This window comes from Delphinapterus leucas, chromosome 20 (genome assembly GCF_059928025.1).
Source record: "Delphinapterus leucas isolate spDelLeu-1000000601 "Yukka" chromosome 20, BTC_Dleu_Yukka2, whole genome shotgun sequence".
Classification (NCBI taxonomy): domain Eukaryota; kingdom Metazoa; phylum Chordata; class Mammalia; order Artiodactyla; family Monodontidae; genus Delphinapterus; species Delphinapterus leucas.
The window spans coordinates 29,817,206-29,834,817 of NC_143148.1; the positions used below are offsets into that span (position 1 = coordinate 29,817,206).

General features: G+C 43.0%; 1 protein-coding gene across 1 annotated transcript; it reads right to left on the minus strand.

Moving 5' to 3' along the window:
• Positions 1-4,666: 4,666 nt before the first annotated feature.
• CHD9NB (CHD9 neighbor) lies at positions 4,667-10,369 on the minus strand. The gene has a single exon (XM_089903047.1). The coding sequence runs from the start codon at positions 10,243-10,245 to the stop codon at positions 10,087-10,089; it is 159 nt and encodes a 52-aa protein (XP_089759173.1). The 5' UTR covers positions 10,246-10,369; the 3' UTR covers positions 4,667-10,086.
• Between the last annotated feature and the right edge of the window lie 7,243 nt (positions 10,370-17,612).

Below are 17,612 nucleotides of genomic sequence, written 5' to 3' on the forward strand. Positions count from 1 at the left end.
CATGAAAATATGAATATTCAATAGGGTATCTGAATTCTGGAAGGAGCAAGAAGGGGGAAAAAGATAAATGTTTCAATTTTGTTTAAAAACATTTAATATACTAAATTGTTGTAAGTTATAGATACCCTAAGAGAAAAAAGAAAGGGGTTCCTTATATCCAGAAGATATAACATTAAAGAACCAGCAATGTTCCCCCAAAATTATAAAAATTTAATCATAAATTTTAAAAATTTTATTAAAATTATACAATTTTTACAATAAATATAAATATAAAAAATAAATATAATAAAATATTTATTTAAAATAAATTTAATTTAAATAAATATATAAAATTTATTTATTTCATAAAATATAAAAATTATAAAAAATTTTTAATTTTTAATCATAAAAATTATAATCATTCTTCATGTGTCCCATGTAATTAATTCTTGTTCTACTTGATCTAGTAGTTTCAACTAGAGTTCTTTACCCAATCCAGTGGTATCATCTCGAAGTTATTAATACCATCAGAAGCCTATACCCCAGAGTACATGCCATAGTCCTTTCTATGGGCCTGAGACAGTCCCTTTTGTTGAATATGAAGCATTCTGGCTTGTAGCTGTTTGTAAGAGCTTTCAGGTAAGCATTAGAGTAAAGCAATAACTATTCATGAATAATAAAAGGCTTAAAATGACCATGGTTAAAAATTTGACGGGGCTTCCCTGGTGGCGCAGTGGTTGAGAGTCCGCCTGCCGATGCAGGGGACACGGGTTCGTGCCCCGGTCCGGGAAGATCCCACATGCTGCGGAGCGACTAGGCCCGTGAGCCATGGCCGCTGAGCCTGCGCGTCCGGAGCCTGTGCTCCGCAACGGGAGAGGCCACAAGAGTGAGAGGCCCGCATACCGAAAAAAAAAAAAAAAAATTGATGAAAGTTTACTATAAAAATAACACAATTTCACAAAAGAAATCTGATTGTTTCAGTGACATACAACACTTTAAGTAATAACTGGAATTATGACTGTTAACATTATACCAGTATATATCATGGACATTGAGGGCACTGAAAAATTTCCAGGAGTTTCATACAATTTCAGAAGTAGTTACATTAAGAATATTTAGCCATACAAATATAGCCTAGGGAAGGTTAAGTATCACTTCTCATTTGACAATGCTTTTCATGCAATTTAACACATCAAATAAGGCTAATTAGTTTAACATCTCTCTTTTTACAAAGTGAGAAAACAAACCCTTTGAGATGTTCTAGGAGCCTTCTGCAAAATCTCAAGGTCAGTTCGAGGTCAAGAAGACTTCATGTAGAATTTGATTTTGGAAAGTTGTCAAAAATGTCAAAGGGTTTAAACCCAGGAGCACAGGTGACTGTGCGACAATACTTAATTGTCAATTAAACCGAAATAACAATGAAAGATTTCAAAAGTAAATATAGGAGGTAACAAGGTTGTAAAAAAAAACTCAGCTCTTATAAAAAGTGAGAAGAACTGTTTCTCTTTTTTTTGTTTTTTTTTTGTTAATAAATTTATTTATTTATTTATTTTTGGCTGTGTTGGGTCTTCGTTGCTGCACACAGGCTTCCTCTAGTTGGAACGAGCAGGGACCACTCCTCACTGTGGTGTGCGGGCCTCTCATTGCAGTGGCCCCTCTTGTTGTGGAGCATGGGCTCTAGGCATGTGGGCCTCGGTAGTCACGGCACGCAGGCTCAGCAGTTGTGGCTCGCGGGCTCCAGAGTGCAGGCTCAGCAGCTGTGGTGCATGGGCTCAGCCACTCCACGACATGTGGGATCTTCCTGGACCAGGGTCCAAACCAGTGTCCCCTACATTGGCAGGCGGATTCCCAACCACTGTGCCACCAGGGAGCCCAGAATCATTTCTCTTAAATAACTGAGGGCATGATAAAGACAACACAGGAAATTATTGTAATAAGATTCAAAATCCTTGTTTCCTAGGTGGATTATTCAAAAGGTAAAGAAAACCTTTTACAATCTCTTATTAAAAGCAGACCAACAATCCAACACATTTTGTCTTTTTAAGAGAGAGGAAAAATCACACTCTAGTTTTGCATTAGTACACTACTGATATTAAAGTTCATTTAAAAATCTTATAATAAATCAATTTAATCTTATCCAGCTTGACCATATGAGATTAAATAGTCTGTCTCTCTCTCTCCCTCTCTCTCTCTCTCTCTCTCTCTCTCTCTCTTTCTCTATCACAGACCCTTTACAACTTTCTAGACCCATCTAGTTCTTGTCCTACATCTTCCTCTTTCTCATTCTGGAACAACCTTTAAACAACCTTGAATCAACTAACTCAGGACAAAATTACTCTCTCTTTTCTTAACAAAAACATATCCTTAATACATTGTATACTTTTTCTTATCAAAAACATATCCTACTTTCCTGGCACATTTTGCACAGTGTTTTTTCCTCTGCTCTTATTATTTCCATTGGTTCCACTTACATATATTGATTATAATTTTCAACCCTTAGTAATCTTTATTTTCCAGAGAAAACTAGGAAAGAGACAATTGTGAACTGTCTGTGATATACCAGCATTCTGTAGTTGATAAGAAAAATTATGAATATACCATCTCACAATTTCAAGAGACATATGCTTCCTCATAGCACAATTTCCCAGTGTGGCAAAAGAACATGTTTATTAACAGGTCCAAGTATCTGTAGTCTTTATGTAAAAATAAGAAGTCAAAAGTATATAAACTTATGTTCAGTACTTAATGTTTCAGTATTTTATCTTATTTGGAAGTGATCTAGATATTTAATGAATATCTATCATTTAACTGAGTAAAGCTTTAAGGTTGCAAGTAAGCAAAAAAGATTTTGGAGACTATTTTGACAGGTTTATCATAAAACATAATCATTGTTGAAATAAAGTTGGCCAGAGTAATGACTTAATTTGATTAGAATCAAATCTATAAGTTTTATAATCTTAAACATCTAGTAAATATAATAGCTTCGACTAGAAAATCCAAGTAGAATAAAAATGTATGATTGTAGGCAAAGAAGATTTTTATTAAACCAGTAATATTAGACTAGTCTTATTTAACAAATATTTACCCAAATGATGTGAATTTGAAGATCATTTGGGTTAGTTCCCACATTTCTGAGAGTTTGAGTGATATTTAATTTATATAAGTGCTTATTTTCTCTAAGTCAATTAAAATAAATCTCCTTTGTTAATTTGGTAATACCATCCAGAGGTAGGAGAATATCAGATACATAACATACATTCATATACATAGTGGCAGCTGCAAATAGAGATAGGTTTCATTTGCATTTTTAGCCATGAATCAGCCATAAATACAGGACTGTTTATGTCCCCCAAAATTCACATGTTGAAACTCTAATTCCCAACGTGATGATATTTGGAGATGAGGGCCTCTGGGAGGTAATTAAGGCATGAGGACGGAGCCCTCATGAATGGGATTAGTGTCCTTATAAGAAGAAACACAAGAGGGTGCTCTTTCATGCTCAGATCTCTCTCTCCCCCATTCTAGTTCTCTGACCAGGGATTGGACCCCGGGCCCTAGGCCACAAAAGTGCCAAGCCCTAACCACTGGACCGCCAGGGAATTCCCTGTCTTTATTTCCCCTCCTATTTCCCCTCCCTTCCTTCCTTCCTTCCTCCCTTCCTTCCTATCTTTCTTTCTTTCTTTTTCTTCTTTCTTTACCATGTGAAAATACAGAGAGTAGCCTGCAAGCCAGAAAACTGGCTCTCACCACAACCCTAACATGCTGGCACCCTGATCTTGGGTGTCCAGCCTCCAGCACTGTGAGAAATAAGTATTTGCTGTTTAAGCCTCCTAGTCTATGATATCTTGTTATGGCAGCCCAAACTAAGACATACAATAATACAAAATTCACTAGTTTATATATAAAAGTTGGTTCTCGTCTTTGTCCCACTTTATATTTTTATCTGAATTGTGTTTCTGACAGATGGAACAAGTTGTTGCCTGCTCAGTATGAGGGCTAAAGCTTTATCCAGTATTTGTGGAGGAAACTTTTAAGATTTTTCCTTTTTTCCTGATGTATAATCTTATGGAGGCTGTGGACTAAATTTTGTTTACAATTAGTCTATTTCTTCTTTTTCAGCCTCATGTGCTTGCTTTTGAGGGTCCCTGAGTCCCTTGAGAGCCCCTGAGGAGGGCCAGGGGGTTACCTAAATTTCCAGTGACTATAGGGAGTTGAAGGGCTGAAATAGAAAGCAAAAAATCTTAGAAAATCCAGCTTGGAAGATTTAACTTTTCTCAAAGACACCGCTGAAGTTCTAAATTATCCTTAGAAAAGTCAAGCCAACAAGAAAGGAAGCAGACAGAGTTAGTGCCATGGTTGCAGAGCATACAGTCAGTGAGGGTTTAAGAAGAAAGGAGTTCAATCTACTGAAAAGTTCCCATGAGAGGAACAGAATCAAGTAAGGAGAATAGAGAGGCCTCAAAACAAACAACAGAGAGGCCTCAAAACCAAAACCAGAAGGAGAATTTCTAGCCCAAGAGGTTTCTTCCAAACAAAGATGCTAGACTATAATCCGGCTTCAGAAAGTATACTCATTTCAACTGTGACTCAAACCATAAGCATTTTTATGGCTTAACTATGGGGGCAAAACTCATCCTCAAAGAGGGCACAGAAGACACAACCCTCATACTCAAAGGTAGCCAAGAGGAAGGAAGTAAGGCTCTCCATTGCCATAGGTGATGAACAAAGGCAGTGGAGAAAGAGCCAAGGGTCCTTATGGGATGAGGCCCTTTAGAATTTAGACTTAGATGAATCCCCTGAGAGCTGGTAATGGTAAGTACTACACCAGCTGCAGATGGGGTACCCAGGCTACCCACATTTCTGCCCAGCTGACTACAGATTCTCAGGGCCTGCCACCTAGTGGTTGGCAGCAGATCACACCCCCCAGCAGGTGGAAAACCAGAGAAAATGCTCTTTTCCATTTCCAAAGCCAAGTTCTTAGGAAACAAACACTTCTAGACATCACAACACAAAACAGTAGCGCAAGAGACAGACACAATAGCTACCTAATACAGGAGTCCCAGTATCCAAAGAACTGGTTTTAAACAAAAGTTTTCTTCTGTAAATCTAAAATTTGGAAAATCTTTTTTTTCAATTTCAATCAAATTGAAAGACTCTTCCTGTCCTTGCTCTTCCGGACCCTGGCAGAGATCCAAGATTCTGACTGGTAAAATAAAGTTTACCTTTGCTGGCATTGTCAGAGGTCCTGGGATCTTAGTTGGCGTCTCCAGAGAGTGGGGAATCCCAGCCATCCCATCCTTATTGCCAAAAGTGTTGGGAAGAAAACTTTTCCTCTTCTAGCTCCCGTTGGGGGCCTGATAATTTAACTGAGAAAAAAAGATTAACAAGAGAAAAGACAGGATTTATTTCCACACAAGCCTGTGGGAGCTCCCAGTAATGGAAGACTCTTGGAATAGCCCCAAGGAAAGGTGTATACATACCACTTTAACAAAAGGGGGATTTTTAGGGCTTCAATGGGAGAGTATGGAAGGTTCTATTGGGCTTTTTGATGCTAATGAAATGGACACTCTGTCTTCTTGGCAGCTAAATTCGCAGGAAACTCCCTCAAAGGGGGTTTAAAGGCAGCTGTATATCGTAATTTCAGGCAGCTAAGGGAAATTTGTAAAAGATTTGTTTCTGCATCTTCTGTGCTCAAATGTTTTCACTTTAAAATAATCTCTATACCAACTCTGGGGGGTCCAAGAGGATCCCCACAACTCCCAAATGAGTTCCCCAAGTCTCACCCTCTGAAGCCAAACTGCCTAGTACATGTTCCAGCTCTGTCTTTGAGAGCTGAAAGAACTGGGGTAAATTACTTAACTCCTCTGTGTTTTAATCTGCAAAAAGAAGATGGAGTGGTTGAAAGGATTAAACGAGTCCTATATGTAAAGCATTTAGAACAATGCCTGGACACAGTAAGAGTGATATAACTGTTTGCTGTTATTATTTTTTATTGAGGTATAATTGACATATAACTTTATATTACTTTCAGGTGTACAACATAATGATTCAGTATTTGTGTATATTGCAAAATGATCACCACAATAAGTCTAGATAACATCCATCACCAAGCTTAGAATTATTTTTATTTTGTCCTGTTAGCATCTCAAACTCAACCCTTCCAAAACTCAACTCCTGATCTTCCCTCTAAACATGCCCCTTCTCCCAGAATCCCTTTCTTACGTGGTGGCACCATCAACAGCCCCATCACCCAAGCAGAAACCTTGACTTCTCTCTCTCCTTCCACCCCTATGTAAAATCAACCACCAAAACTGCTTGATTCTATCCCCTAAATATTGCTTGAATTTGTCCTCTTCACTCTCCTTTTTGTGTCAGAGTAGATTATTGTTTAGCAAATATTCACTGCCTCACCCTCCATGAGAGAAGGGCACTTCCCTCCCTTGTTGATGTTGGTTTTGGCTACGTGACTTGCTGTGGGCAATGGAATAATAGAGGACATGACCGTGGCTGTGCAGTTGGACTCAGCCTCTTGTGCTCCTATTTGTCATGTGAACACTCCTCAGGTAGCCTTGATCGCCTGAATCACAGTGACTCATAGACAAACGAGTTCAAAGAAAAAGCTTATGCTTGTGTGCCACTGAGATTTTGTGGCTGGTTGCAGAATAGGTCTTAATAGTAAAAGCTACCTGATATATATTTTCCTAGGTCAGGCAATTGTCTCCTAATTGGTGTTTCTACTTCTAGCCTTATCCCTCCCAACTCCATTCTTCAACGAGCTACCAAGTTACTCTACCTAAAGCATAAATCTGAGTTGGTCTGATTTACTCATAACTCTTTGAAAACGATGGAAACAAATTTAAACCACTCTCAGAAAAAAAAACAACTGAGTGTTTATTGGCTTGTGTAAATCTTCTAGGGGTGGTAACAGCTTCTGGCATGGCTGGATCCAGTTGCGCAAACAAGTTCATTGGGAATATGTCTCTCCTCTCAGCTCCACTATCTGTTGTGGCTTCATTCTCAAGCAGACCCTCTCCAGTGGTGGGAAGATTGCCATTAAGAGGCTCCAAGCTAAAATCCTGCAATTTTATTAACTCCAAAAGAAAGTGAATACTTCTTTCCTAGTTGTGTCAGCAGAAAGTCTCCAGGAAGACTGGTTTGGGTCAGATGCCCTTCCTTGAATTAGTCAATTCGACCAGGCACATACAGCACTCAGCCTTGAGCCCGAGAATGGGATCAGCAAGTCATGTAAACTGAGAGTGGGTAAGAAAAGGGTTCCCCAAAGGGAAAAGATGGGATTTGTTACCCGAAGGCAGGATACAAAGCAGTCAAAAGCAACTGACATCCTGGCATTATTCCTCTACCTAAAGTCCTTCAGTGGACTCCTCATTACCATTAGGATGAACTCTCAGCCTCTAAGTATGAAGCATAAGGCCCTTCGTGATCTGATCCTTTTAGTTATTAAGCCTCACCTCCCTGTCACTGTGTGATGTGACCTTCAGGCTCCCACAACACTGCACATCATGCCTGATGTAGCCTCCAATCTCGGCTCATACGTTCCCCTTCCCCTGAAACACTCATCCTCTTTCTCTAGCCAATTCCTACTTACTCTTAAAGGCTCCACTTGGGTCTCGCCTAGGCTGGAAAGATCTCTCTGAACCACCCTGCTCCAGGCTGTGCTCCCACTAGGCACACTTCAACATTTCATTAACAATAGGGAGTTTGGCACAGAGTAGCCTTCCAGTAACTGCTGGATTAATGGATGGATAAAGCAAGGAATAAATGATTGAGTGATAGAGAAGAGTAGAAACTCAGTAAATATCTGCTTAATGAATGAATTTGGTTTGAAATGGGAAGTTTATTGCCTCATAAAACTGAAGAATCCAAGGGAAGAGCTGACTGCATAGGTAGGTAGGAAAGTAAGTATGTAGGTAGATGGATAGACAAACAGATAGATGACAGATAGATGGATTGAATGGACTGGTTGAATGGGAGGTTGAATGGATGGATAGATGGATGGAGGGATAGGTGGATAGAAAGGTGACTAGTAAACAAACTCCTCCTCTTCCAGTAGTTTTGGAAGTGGGCCAGAGCAATGGCTTTCAAGTTATGGGCCAAGTCTATGCAGACCTGTCTTTAAAGAGTTTAAAGCTCATTTGAGTAAACATAATTCTGGCCACCTTCACCAGGCACTTGAGCCTCAGAGGGAGACAGATGAGTGATACTGGGCCCCAATGGCACAACTGGAATGTCCTTACAAAGAAACTGGGTCCTATTTCCTGTTACACATTGACTTCCTGGCAAATTGCAGCCTGCCTGCCACAGCTGGAGGTGGATGAAGAATCCAGTTTTTAAAACCCTCAGGGATCTTGAATTTAATTAAACAAGCATTTTACACAATCCCAGAAGGAAGCAAAACAAACCACCCTGTTTTCTGAACTTCTAAGGACCTGGAGTCTCCTTCACTTGATTTGCTAAGCTGAGTGAGTTTCGCCCCTCAGGAGCTGGTGAAATAAGCACCACCCTGCCTCAAAACCTCACCACCAGCTGAGAACTTTTTCCAGGAGTCCTGAGGGTATATACTGTGAGCAGCTTCTTACCAGACACTGTCCTATTTTGCAGGGTGAATTTCCATTAGGTGGGAGGAGGGAGAAAAACAAAATTGTATTAAAAAAAAAAAAATTGAAAGCAGTTACCAGAGCTTGGCCTATGCCCAGAAAGCTGTAGAAAGAGGCCCCAAACTTCCTGATCCCCAGCTGCAAGCCCAGGCCTGTTTCCTGGCCCACTGCAAGTTTCCTACCCCCAGGGAAAAAGCAGGGCTTCGGGCCAGCTGAGGGGGCCCCATCTCTCTTGCTCCCTCCCTAAAAGAGGTCAGGCTCAGCTGAAGCAAAAGGAGCGCTCTGCAGTCAATTTGCAGGCCGAATTGCTCTACTTCTTGTCCTTCCTTCTTTCCTGCTCTTTACCCCAGGTGCCAGATTCTCAAAAGAATCCTCTTCAGTTTCTGAGGTTTTGATGGCCAAAAAGAAGGGTCATTTCCAGTAACGTGCTGTCTCCATAGCCCCTTCGCTCACCTGTGTTCTACAGAATCACACCCACACTTCCCCGCTGATCCTCGAATCCCGGCTCCCCAGTCCGGTCTTTCAAACGTGTTATGTCATCATTTATTTGCAAACATATCCATTTGATTTCAAATTAAAATGCTTTGGGGTCGAATTAAAAACAAAACACATGCAAGGGGGGGGAAAAGAGAAGCTGACAGACATGTCAGTAAACAGTGAAATATTTCCAAAGGCTGGACACAGATAGCTCAGACGCTAGAGGGTTCCGATTGACAGACTCTTGATGTGAGGAGACACAGGAACATCAGCAGAGGGACACTTTTCTGGGGATTAAAAAACCAAGAACATGAATCCCTCCTCCTTCCTTCCCACCAGCACTCAGTGTTCCACGCACTGGATGATCAAGGCCTCGTTGTCTCCCATTGCCATGATCACAGTCTGATCCTGATTTTTCCCATAATTCATTAACAATTCTCCAAGTTAAATATTAAAGTATTCATACAAACAGTGTGGAGTGAGCCAAACCCAAAACCTTCCTGTGATGGGCACTGGCTGATCAGCCAGCTATTTGAAAAAAGGAGAGAGAAAAAAACAAACCGAAAGAAAGAAGGAAAGAAAGAAACCGAGTACCACACATCCCCATCAATGCTATGACCACAGAGCTTTCAGAGTTCAGAAACGTGAGGCACATGGAAGGGGGTAGGGTCACTAGACAGTCACAGCTCAGCAGCAGAGATTCACCAGAGCCAGAGCAGTCTGCTATGGGGCTCCCCCGTTTCCAGAAGCTCAGGGAAAGTCCCAGGACGTGTGAAGACTTCTTTCGTCCTCTCTATCGGAGAGCTGGGGAAATAGGACTCCCCGTGGCCGCATCTCCCTCTCAGCTCCAGAGCAAAGCCCGATGAAGGTAATTTCTGAAGCCTGAATCCCAAAGGCGGGGATTTCTCTCTCCTCCCTCTCTTTGGAACTTCTCAGGATGGGGTTTGTCCCGAGTTTCATTGGCCAAAGGCAGTTCCACGGATGAGGTGAGGGTCCGAATCCAGAGAGAAGCATCTCAGGTCTTCTGCTCAGGGGCACCATCCTTCAAGGAGGCGTCTTTGCCATCTGCTGCCTCTGTGCCAGCCCGCAGATTTGGTTCCTCTCCCTCGGGCTGTTCTGCGGGTTTCTGGGACGCCCCCGCCACCTTGGTGCTCTTGCTGGAGTGGCATCCCATCTCAGTTGGACGCAGAGGGTGAGTGCCCTGGGATGTCCCGAGGTGAGGACGCTCTGTTGTGGCTGATCCTCAGGTGCCAGTGTTAAATAGCCCTTCCTCAGAGCACAGCTGAAAGAGAACCGGTTCCGTTTCTATGGTCACAGGAAGACACCAGTCCAATCTGCATAATGACACCCCCCCGCCCCCCCCCCGCCCCGTCTGCGGGATGGGCAGGGCCTGGAAGGGGGCTCTTCCTGCTAGCACCAAGCCCTATTCATTCCATCAGAAGAATTCCCTTTTGTTTAACGGGTAACTTCTTCTTTACAAATTACAACCCCCCACCTAGTTACCTGTAAACACCAGCCCTCTCTTGCTGCAAATAAAGCCCTGTTACTAAGCAACTAGCTGTGCCCTTCCTCCGTGTCCCAGGGTCATATCCAGTTCCGGGACTCACAGACCCCCCGCTTGGAGTCCATCCCCTACCCTAGAATGCCACCTCCACCCGAGGTTGAAGAATGGGGCTAAGATGGTGGACTCCAGGGTTTAACCCAAACATGTAAGTAATGAAAAGCATTAACACTGCCGTATGTTATATATGAAAGTTGTTAACAGAGTGAATCCTAAGAGTTCTCATCACACACATACACACACAAATTTTTGTTTCTTTAATGTTGTATCTTTAAGAGATGATGGATGTTCATTAAACTTATTGTGATAATCATTTCATGATGTGTAAAATCCAAAACATTATGCTGTACAGCTTGAACTTATACAGTGTTATATATCAATTATATCTCAATAAAACTAGAAGGAAAAAGAAATAAATAGAAAAATAAATAAATAAACAAATTAGCAGGTACCAAGTGCTACTTGGTACCAAGTACAGTTTACATTCATCATCTTGTTCCATCCTTACAACAGCTCTAAGAGGCAGGTTGTGTTATTTAATCCTCATTTAACAGATGGAGACACTGAGGCACAGAGAGGTTGAATAATTTAAGGTCTAACAGCCTGGAAATAGCAGGGCTGGGATTAGAACCCAGGTCATCCAGATTCCGCTCTATCACTACGTTCATCTTATCCCTTTTAAAGACCCCACCGGGCCATCTTCATAAACCATCATAGGTGTCATCAGTTTGGTAGGCCTGTCTTGCTCTTTTTTTTTAAATAAATTTATTTATTTTTATTTATTTATTTTTGGGTGCATTGGGTCTTCATTGCTGCACGCAGGCTTTGTCTAGTTGCAGTGATCGGGGGCTGCTCTTCATTGCTGTGCGTAGGCTTCTTATCGTGGTGGTTTCTCTTGTTGTGCAGCACGGGCTGTAGGTGCGCGGGCTTCAGTAGTTGTGGCTCGCAGGCTCTAGAGCACAGGCTCAGTAATTGTGGCGCACGGGCTTAGCTGCTCCACGGCATGTGGGATCTTCCTGGACCAGGGCTCGAACCCGTGTCCCTTGCATTGGCAGGCGGATTCTTAACCACTGTGTCACCAGGGAAGCCCTGTCATTGCTCTTTTAATCCACGACACGTGGGTAAAAGTTTTCAAAGCTGTGAACGAATGCTCTATATTTGACTCCTCTTTTATTTTCTGATCACCTCGCTTTCTTTTTCCTAACTCCAAAAGGGGCCCGATAGTTCTGGCGCAGCTCCCAGGAAGCTGCAAAGAGGATCAAGCAGGTCCCTGTAGTACCTTTTCAGAGAAGCACAGACTGTATCCTTCCCCGAGGATGCACACAGCAGTCAAAGGTGACGCCAACTCCATTCACTTCCGGAGGGGTGGGTACATGCCAGCCTCGGATGTTTTACACACGTCCGTCCTCTCGTTTATTCCTCACAATCAAACAGTCCTACGAGGGAGTATTGTTAAGCCACGCTAGAGGGGGAGTAACTGAGTCCAGAGCGGTTAGTTCAATGGCCTGAGGTCACATGCGTGGTTGGCAGCCAGCTCCAGATGCTGCCTGCACACCCTGTGACCTTCCCACTGCTTGTCCCCTCCTGCTGCCACCCCCACTGCCTCTGGTTAACACCATTCATCTTCCTGGACTTAGGCATTCAGTGATCCGCGGGAATGTGGTAAGACTCCCCTGTAAATCACCTTTCTTTGAATGAGTTTCTTGCCAACCGGGCTGGCAGAGTGACAATTAGGAGGACATTATAATGCTGTCGATTTACCTCTCCCATGTAAACGCCAAAGTACATTTTGGGGGTGTCAGGGTGGAAGAGGGAGATTCCATTTGCCTTCCAGTTAAGAAATCCTAATTAAGGCAAATCCTCGTTTGGATACTGGGATCCTAAGCCAACAAGTCTCTTGTGAAGCCTCCAAATTAATCATGCTTATCCCAAGTCAGCACAAAAGGCAGGCGGCAGGAGCACCAAGGAGACAGGTAAAACCCTCAGGTTGGGCTTGGGTTAGTTTAGAGGTGTGGTTGGTAAGACAGATGAGGGTCCTTTTCTGAGTGAACCTGGTGAGCAGCCTTGTCTTGCCTGTGACACTCACACCCAGGACTGGTTACATAATTGAAGGGCCCGTGTGAAATTAAAATGTGAGCCCTTGTTCAAAAATTATTAAGAATTTCAAGATGGTAACAACAGAAGTTTAAATGAAGCATAAGGCCTGTAAAGCCAGACCTACCCACACCTAACCTCTTCCTCAACTTTCTCAGAGATGGATTCACCTCTGATGAAGACTCTAATTTGCCAGATCACTAGCTGGCTCTGCCTAGGGGGCATTGCCCTAGGAATAGGATGAGGCAGCGGAAAGACAAGGAAAGAGAAATGGACCACCCAGTGATGGATGGGACCACAGTAGGATACTTGCAAAATATTTTCAGCTTTAAAATGCTTCCTTGGGACTTCCCTGGTGGCGCAGTGGTTAAGAATCCGCCTGCCAATGCAGGCGACACGGGTTCGAGCCCTGATCCGGGAAGATCCCACATGCCGTGGAGCAACTAAGCCCGTGTGCCACAACTACTGAGCCTGAGCTCTAGAGCCCGTGCACCACAACTACTGAAGCCCGCTCGCCTAGAGCCCATGCTCCACAACAAGAGGAGCCACCGCAAGGAGAAGCCCGCGCACCTCAGCAAAGAGCAGCCCCCGCTCGCCACAACCAGAGAAAGGCCGCACACAGCAACAGAGAGCCAACGCAGCCAAAAACAAGTAAAATAAATAAAAAATTTTTTTAAATAAAATAAAATGCTTCCTTGACTTTTACCACCTACAAAACATAGCACCCAGAAAGTATCAACATAAAAAACACAAATAAAAACGAATGATGATACCATATGTTGGCAAAGCTTCAGAGCAACCGGAACTCTCATATGCTGCTGGTGGGAATGCAAAATGGTAGAGCCACTCTGGAAGACCGTCTGGCAGTTTCTCATCAGGTTAAACATACACTTACCATAGAATATTTACCTGTATCAGTCTACTCAGGCTGCCGTAACAAAATGCCACAAACTCAGAAGCTTAAACAATAGACATTTTCTCACAGGTCTGGAGCTAGAAGTCCATAACCAAGGTGTTGGCAAATTTGGTTTCTGGTGAGAGCTCTTTTCCTGGTTCGCCACCTTCTTGATGCATCTCTACATGGTCATTCCCCTGTGCTCACAAAGAGAGAGAACTCTGGTGTCCCTTTCTCTTATAAGGACACTAGTTCAGTGAGATTAGGGCCCCATCCTCATGACCTCATCTAACCTAATTACCTCCATAAAAGCCCTATCTCCAAATGCAGTCACACTGGGGATTGGGGCTTCAACATATGAATTTGGGGGGGACAACGCATCCAGTCTATAACATTACCCAAGGGAAATGAAAACCTACATTCACACAAAAACCTGTACACAAATATTTAGAGCAGCTCTATTAATAATAACTCGAAACAACCCAAATGTGAATGGATAAATAAACTGTGGTACATTCATACAGCACAATATTACTCAGCAATGAAAAGGAAAAACTGTCGTTACACGTAACGTAATTTCAAAGATGTTCGTGAGTAAAGAAGCCTAAAGGTTACCTACTGCTTGATTTCATTTATATGACATTCTCAAAAAGACAAAAATATAAGGATGGAGAACAGATCAGTGGTGTTACTACAAAGTGATGGCTGGAGAGTTTTTGGTGTTCTGTGTCCTAATTGTGGTGGTAGTTACACAAAGCTAAACATGCTGAAGTTCACAGAACTGTACCTGAAAAATTTTAAAGTCAAATTTGCTGTATATTAATTTAAGGAGAAAATGTTAAGATCATCCAAACAAAAAAATAAATAAATACCGTTTGCCAGGAGCCTAGGAGCTTATTTGCCATCTGGTCCTAGTTCTCAAGATCATTTAAAATCCTTTCTCTCCTGCTTTTCATTTGAACAAACAAACAAACAAACACACCTGCCCCTAATTTAGCTTAACAGCTGTTTATTGAGCCACATGCTACAAGGTTCCATGTGGGGTGTTGCGCGGTTTCCAGAACCTTAGTGAATTGCAATTCAGGAGACCTGGATGTGGAATCAGAGCGGGCTGTGTGCAGAGGGTCACCTTACAGCTATGACTGTAGCGCAGAAGAGTGGCCGGCCCAAGGCACCTTGCAGGAAGGGAGCTGGGGCCGTAAGCACTCCAACCTCATTTTCCTCCCTCCCTCCAATCCCTCCCAGGGCTCCCATTGGCCAAACCCAACTTGAGGCCAGTGGGCATAGAAGCCTTCGGTCTTGCCCATTTAGGTCAGCCTCCCAGGATGCAGAGCAGGGTGGAAAAGGAGAGCAGATGTGGAGAGGTAAACAAACCATCTAGCACAATCCATGTGGATCCTGTTCTCAAGGGCATAGAATCTGTTGCGGAAGGCAACATCTTTGCAGGGAATTAAACCATGAGGCAGAATGCAGTAAGTGCTTTAATACAGGAAAAAGGTCACACTGGGAAAAGGGAATAGGGAAGGGATTCCTCTAGCTGGACCCAGAAGGATAAGCAGAATATTAACTGGTAGAGGAGGAAAGGACAACCTGGCCAAAACGAAGAACTGCAAATCCCTCCTGAGGAGTTCAGTTCAATTCACCATTTGTTTATGGAAAGGCAGCTAATGGTCATGGTTAGAAGCACCAGATTCAGCCTAAGAACCTGAGATTGAATACTAACTCTACAGTGTACATGTTGTGTGGCCTTCAGTAAGTTGTTTAACCTCCCTGACTCTCAGTTTCCTGGACTTTTGGGAAGAGTCAATGAAACTGCATATATGTCATCCTGCTAATACACCTCATAATATCTGGCAGGGTTTGCAGATGCCATTCATGACCAAAAAGTGACCAAACTTACTTCTGCCGTAAGCCTATATGACCCCCAAAGTCAAGTTCCCATTTAGTCCAAGGGCCAGCCTCGCAAGACCAAGTGACCTTCCTGGGATAGGCACCTGCCCCTTTGTTGTTGGTCTCCAGCATCCTAGCCTCCTTCCTTCTCTACCGCTCCTTCTGCCAGGATCCTGACATCCTGCCCATGCTCCTGGTGACCCATTTCCAGCTCCATCCACTTTGGAAAATAGAGGATTCTCACCCTCTTTCTTTTTTTTTTGGCTGAGCCACGTGGCTTGAGGGATCTTAGTTCCCCGACCAGGGATCGAACCCTGGCCACAGCAGTGAAAGCACCAAGTTTTAACCACTGGACGGCCAGGGAATTTCCCTCACCCTCTTTAATGGAGCAAGCTTCTAGAAGATAAACAAGCCCTCACCTACTAAAAATAGGTTACATCTCATAACATTATGAATTTATTAAAAAACAAAATGCAGCACACAAAATTCTCCCTTTGAAGGAAAGAGTGGACAGAACAAGAGCACAGAGGGATAAAAATGAGAGGCCCTGTTCATGCTGTCCCGTGTCTAAAACACAGTGCCCAGCACGGTTATCCAGGCGCTCCATCAACAGCAGTGGAGTGCTCAGAGGCAAAGGTTCTGCAGGCAGGCAATCCAAATTCAGGTCCTGGCCACACCGCTTGCTAATTCTCCCACCCAAGGCAAATTACTTAAGCATTATGAGTCTCAGTTTCTTCATCAATAAAATGGGTAAAATAACAGTGATTACTTCATAGGATTATTGTGAGGATTCAACTAGTCAATCTACAATTCTTAGTGCCGAATAACATTACAGATTATTATTATTATTATTGACACTACTTTTACCTATCCAACATGGCGCATACCCTCAAGGAGATCACCTATGGAGAACCTATGCAGAATACAGACCTGTTGATAACCACAGTTTCCAAAGCACTGTGATTAGTGGAATGAACAAAATGGTAGAAGAACTCAGGGGAGAGTTCTTCTCAAAGTCCTTAGGAAACCTTTAACCTCATCCGGTGATGCCTGGCATCAGACTTGCAGAGGTTATAATCTAGGTCTTTGCTGGGGCAAGCTTTGGGCCAAAGTGGGGTGGTGTGTAGGGGCAGAGGAGGGAGCTCTTGCAAGGACTGGAAGTGACTCAGAGACACTTTAAAGTGACAGAATGGGAAGTGTACCTGTCAGCACTTCTCTGACTGATTCACCTTCACCAGGGCATGAGCAAGCCCTAAGTAGGCTGGGGGTGGCCCCCGTCAGTCACACACACACACACACACACACACACACACACACACACACACACACACACACGCCCCTTGCCCCTTCAGGTATTGCTCATAGGTAATACTCCCTCCCCCTTCCCCTCCCCCTCTACCCTTGATGGTCACTTTGACCAGATGACACCAGTACAGAGAGACCAAAGTTTAAATAGGCACATGAAGGTGGGGGAAGGGGGGATTGGCTCAGGTCTCACTGTCACAGAGTGTGTCTAATATTTCCACTGGTGAACTTATCCCCCCAAATCACCACAGAGATAAATTGCCTTAAAAGAAGTTTTTGCCAAACTTGTCTCCATCACCAGGGCACTATATAAATTGATGTATTTAAAAAAAATAATAAATCCTGTACTTATCCTGAGAAGAGCTCAATTACACTGCATTGCACCAGGGCACTGTATAAATTGATGTATTTTTTAAAAAAATCCTGTACTTACCTTGCGAAGAGCTCAATTACACTGCATTGCCTTTGTGTGTGTGCTAAAAGTTAATTTGTTACATAAATGTGAATTCAACAAGGGCAGAAATTTTGAGCTGTTTTGTCCTTTGTAGTATCCCTTGTTTGTAGGAAAGTGGCACATAGTAAGTGCTCAGTTAACATTTGTTGAAGGAAGAAATAAATGAAATGTACACACTTTCAATAAGCCACCATTTTCCTGACCTTAATAATCAGCTAATAGGTTCTCAGCCTAGGGCAGTGCTCTTCCAACCCGGGAGACAACTGGAAATATGAAGGGGTGGTTTTGGTTGTCACAATGACTATGAGGTGTCTGCTGGCATTTAGCGCCATTGAGTGAGGG

Bases quoted from the DNA above. Each gene is read 5' to 3' on its own strand.
- CHD9NB (XM_089903047.1), bottom strand. From the start codon at position 10,245: ATGGGATGCCACTCCAGCAAGAGCACCAAGGTGGCGGGGGCGTCCCAG.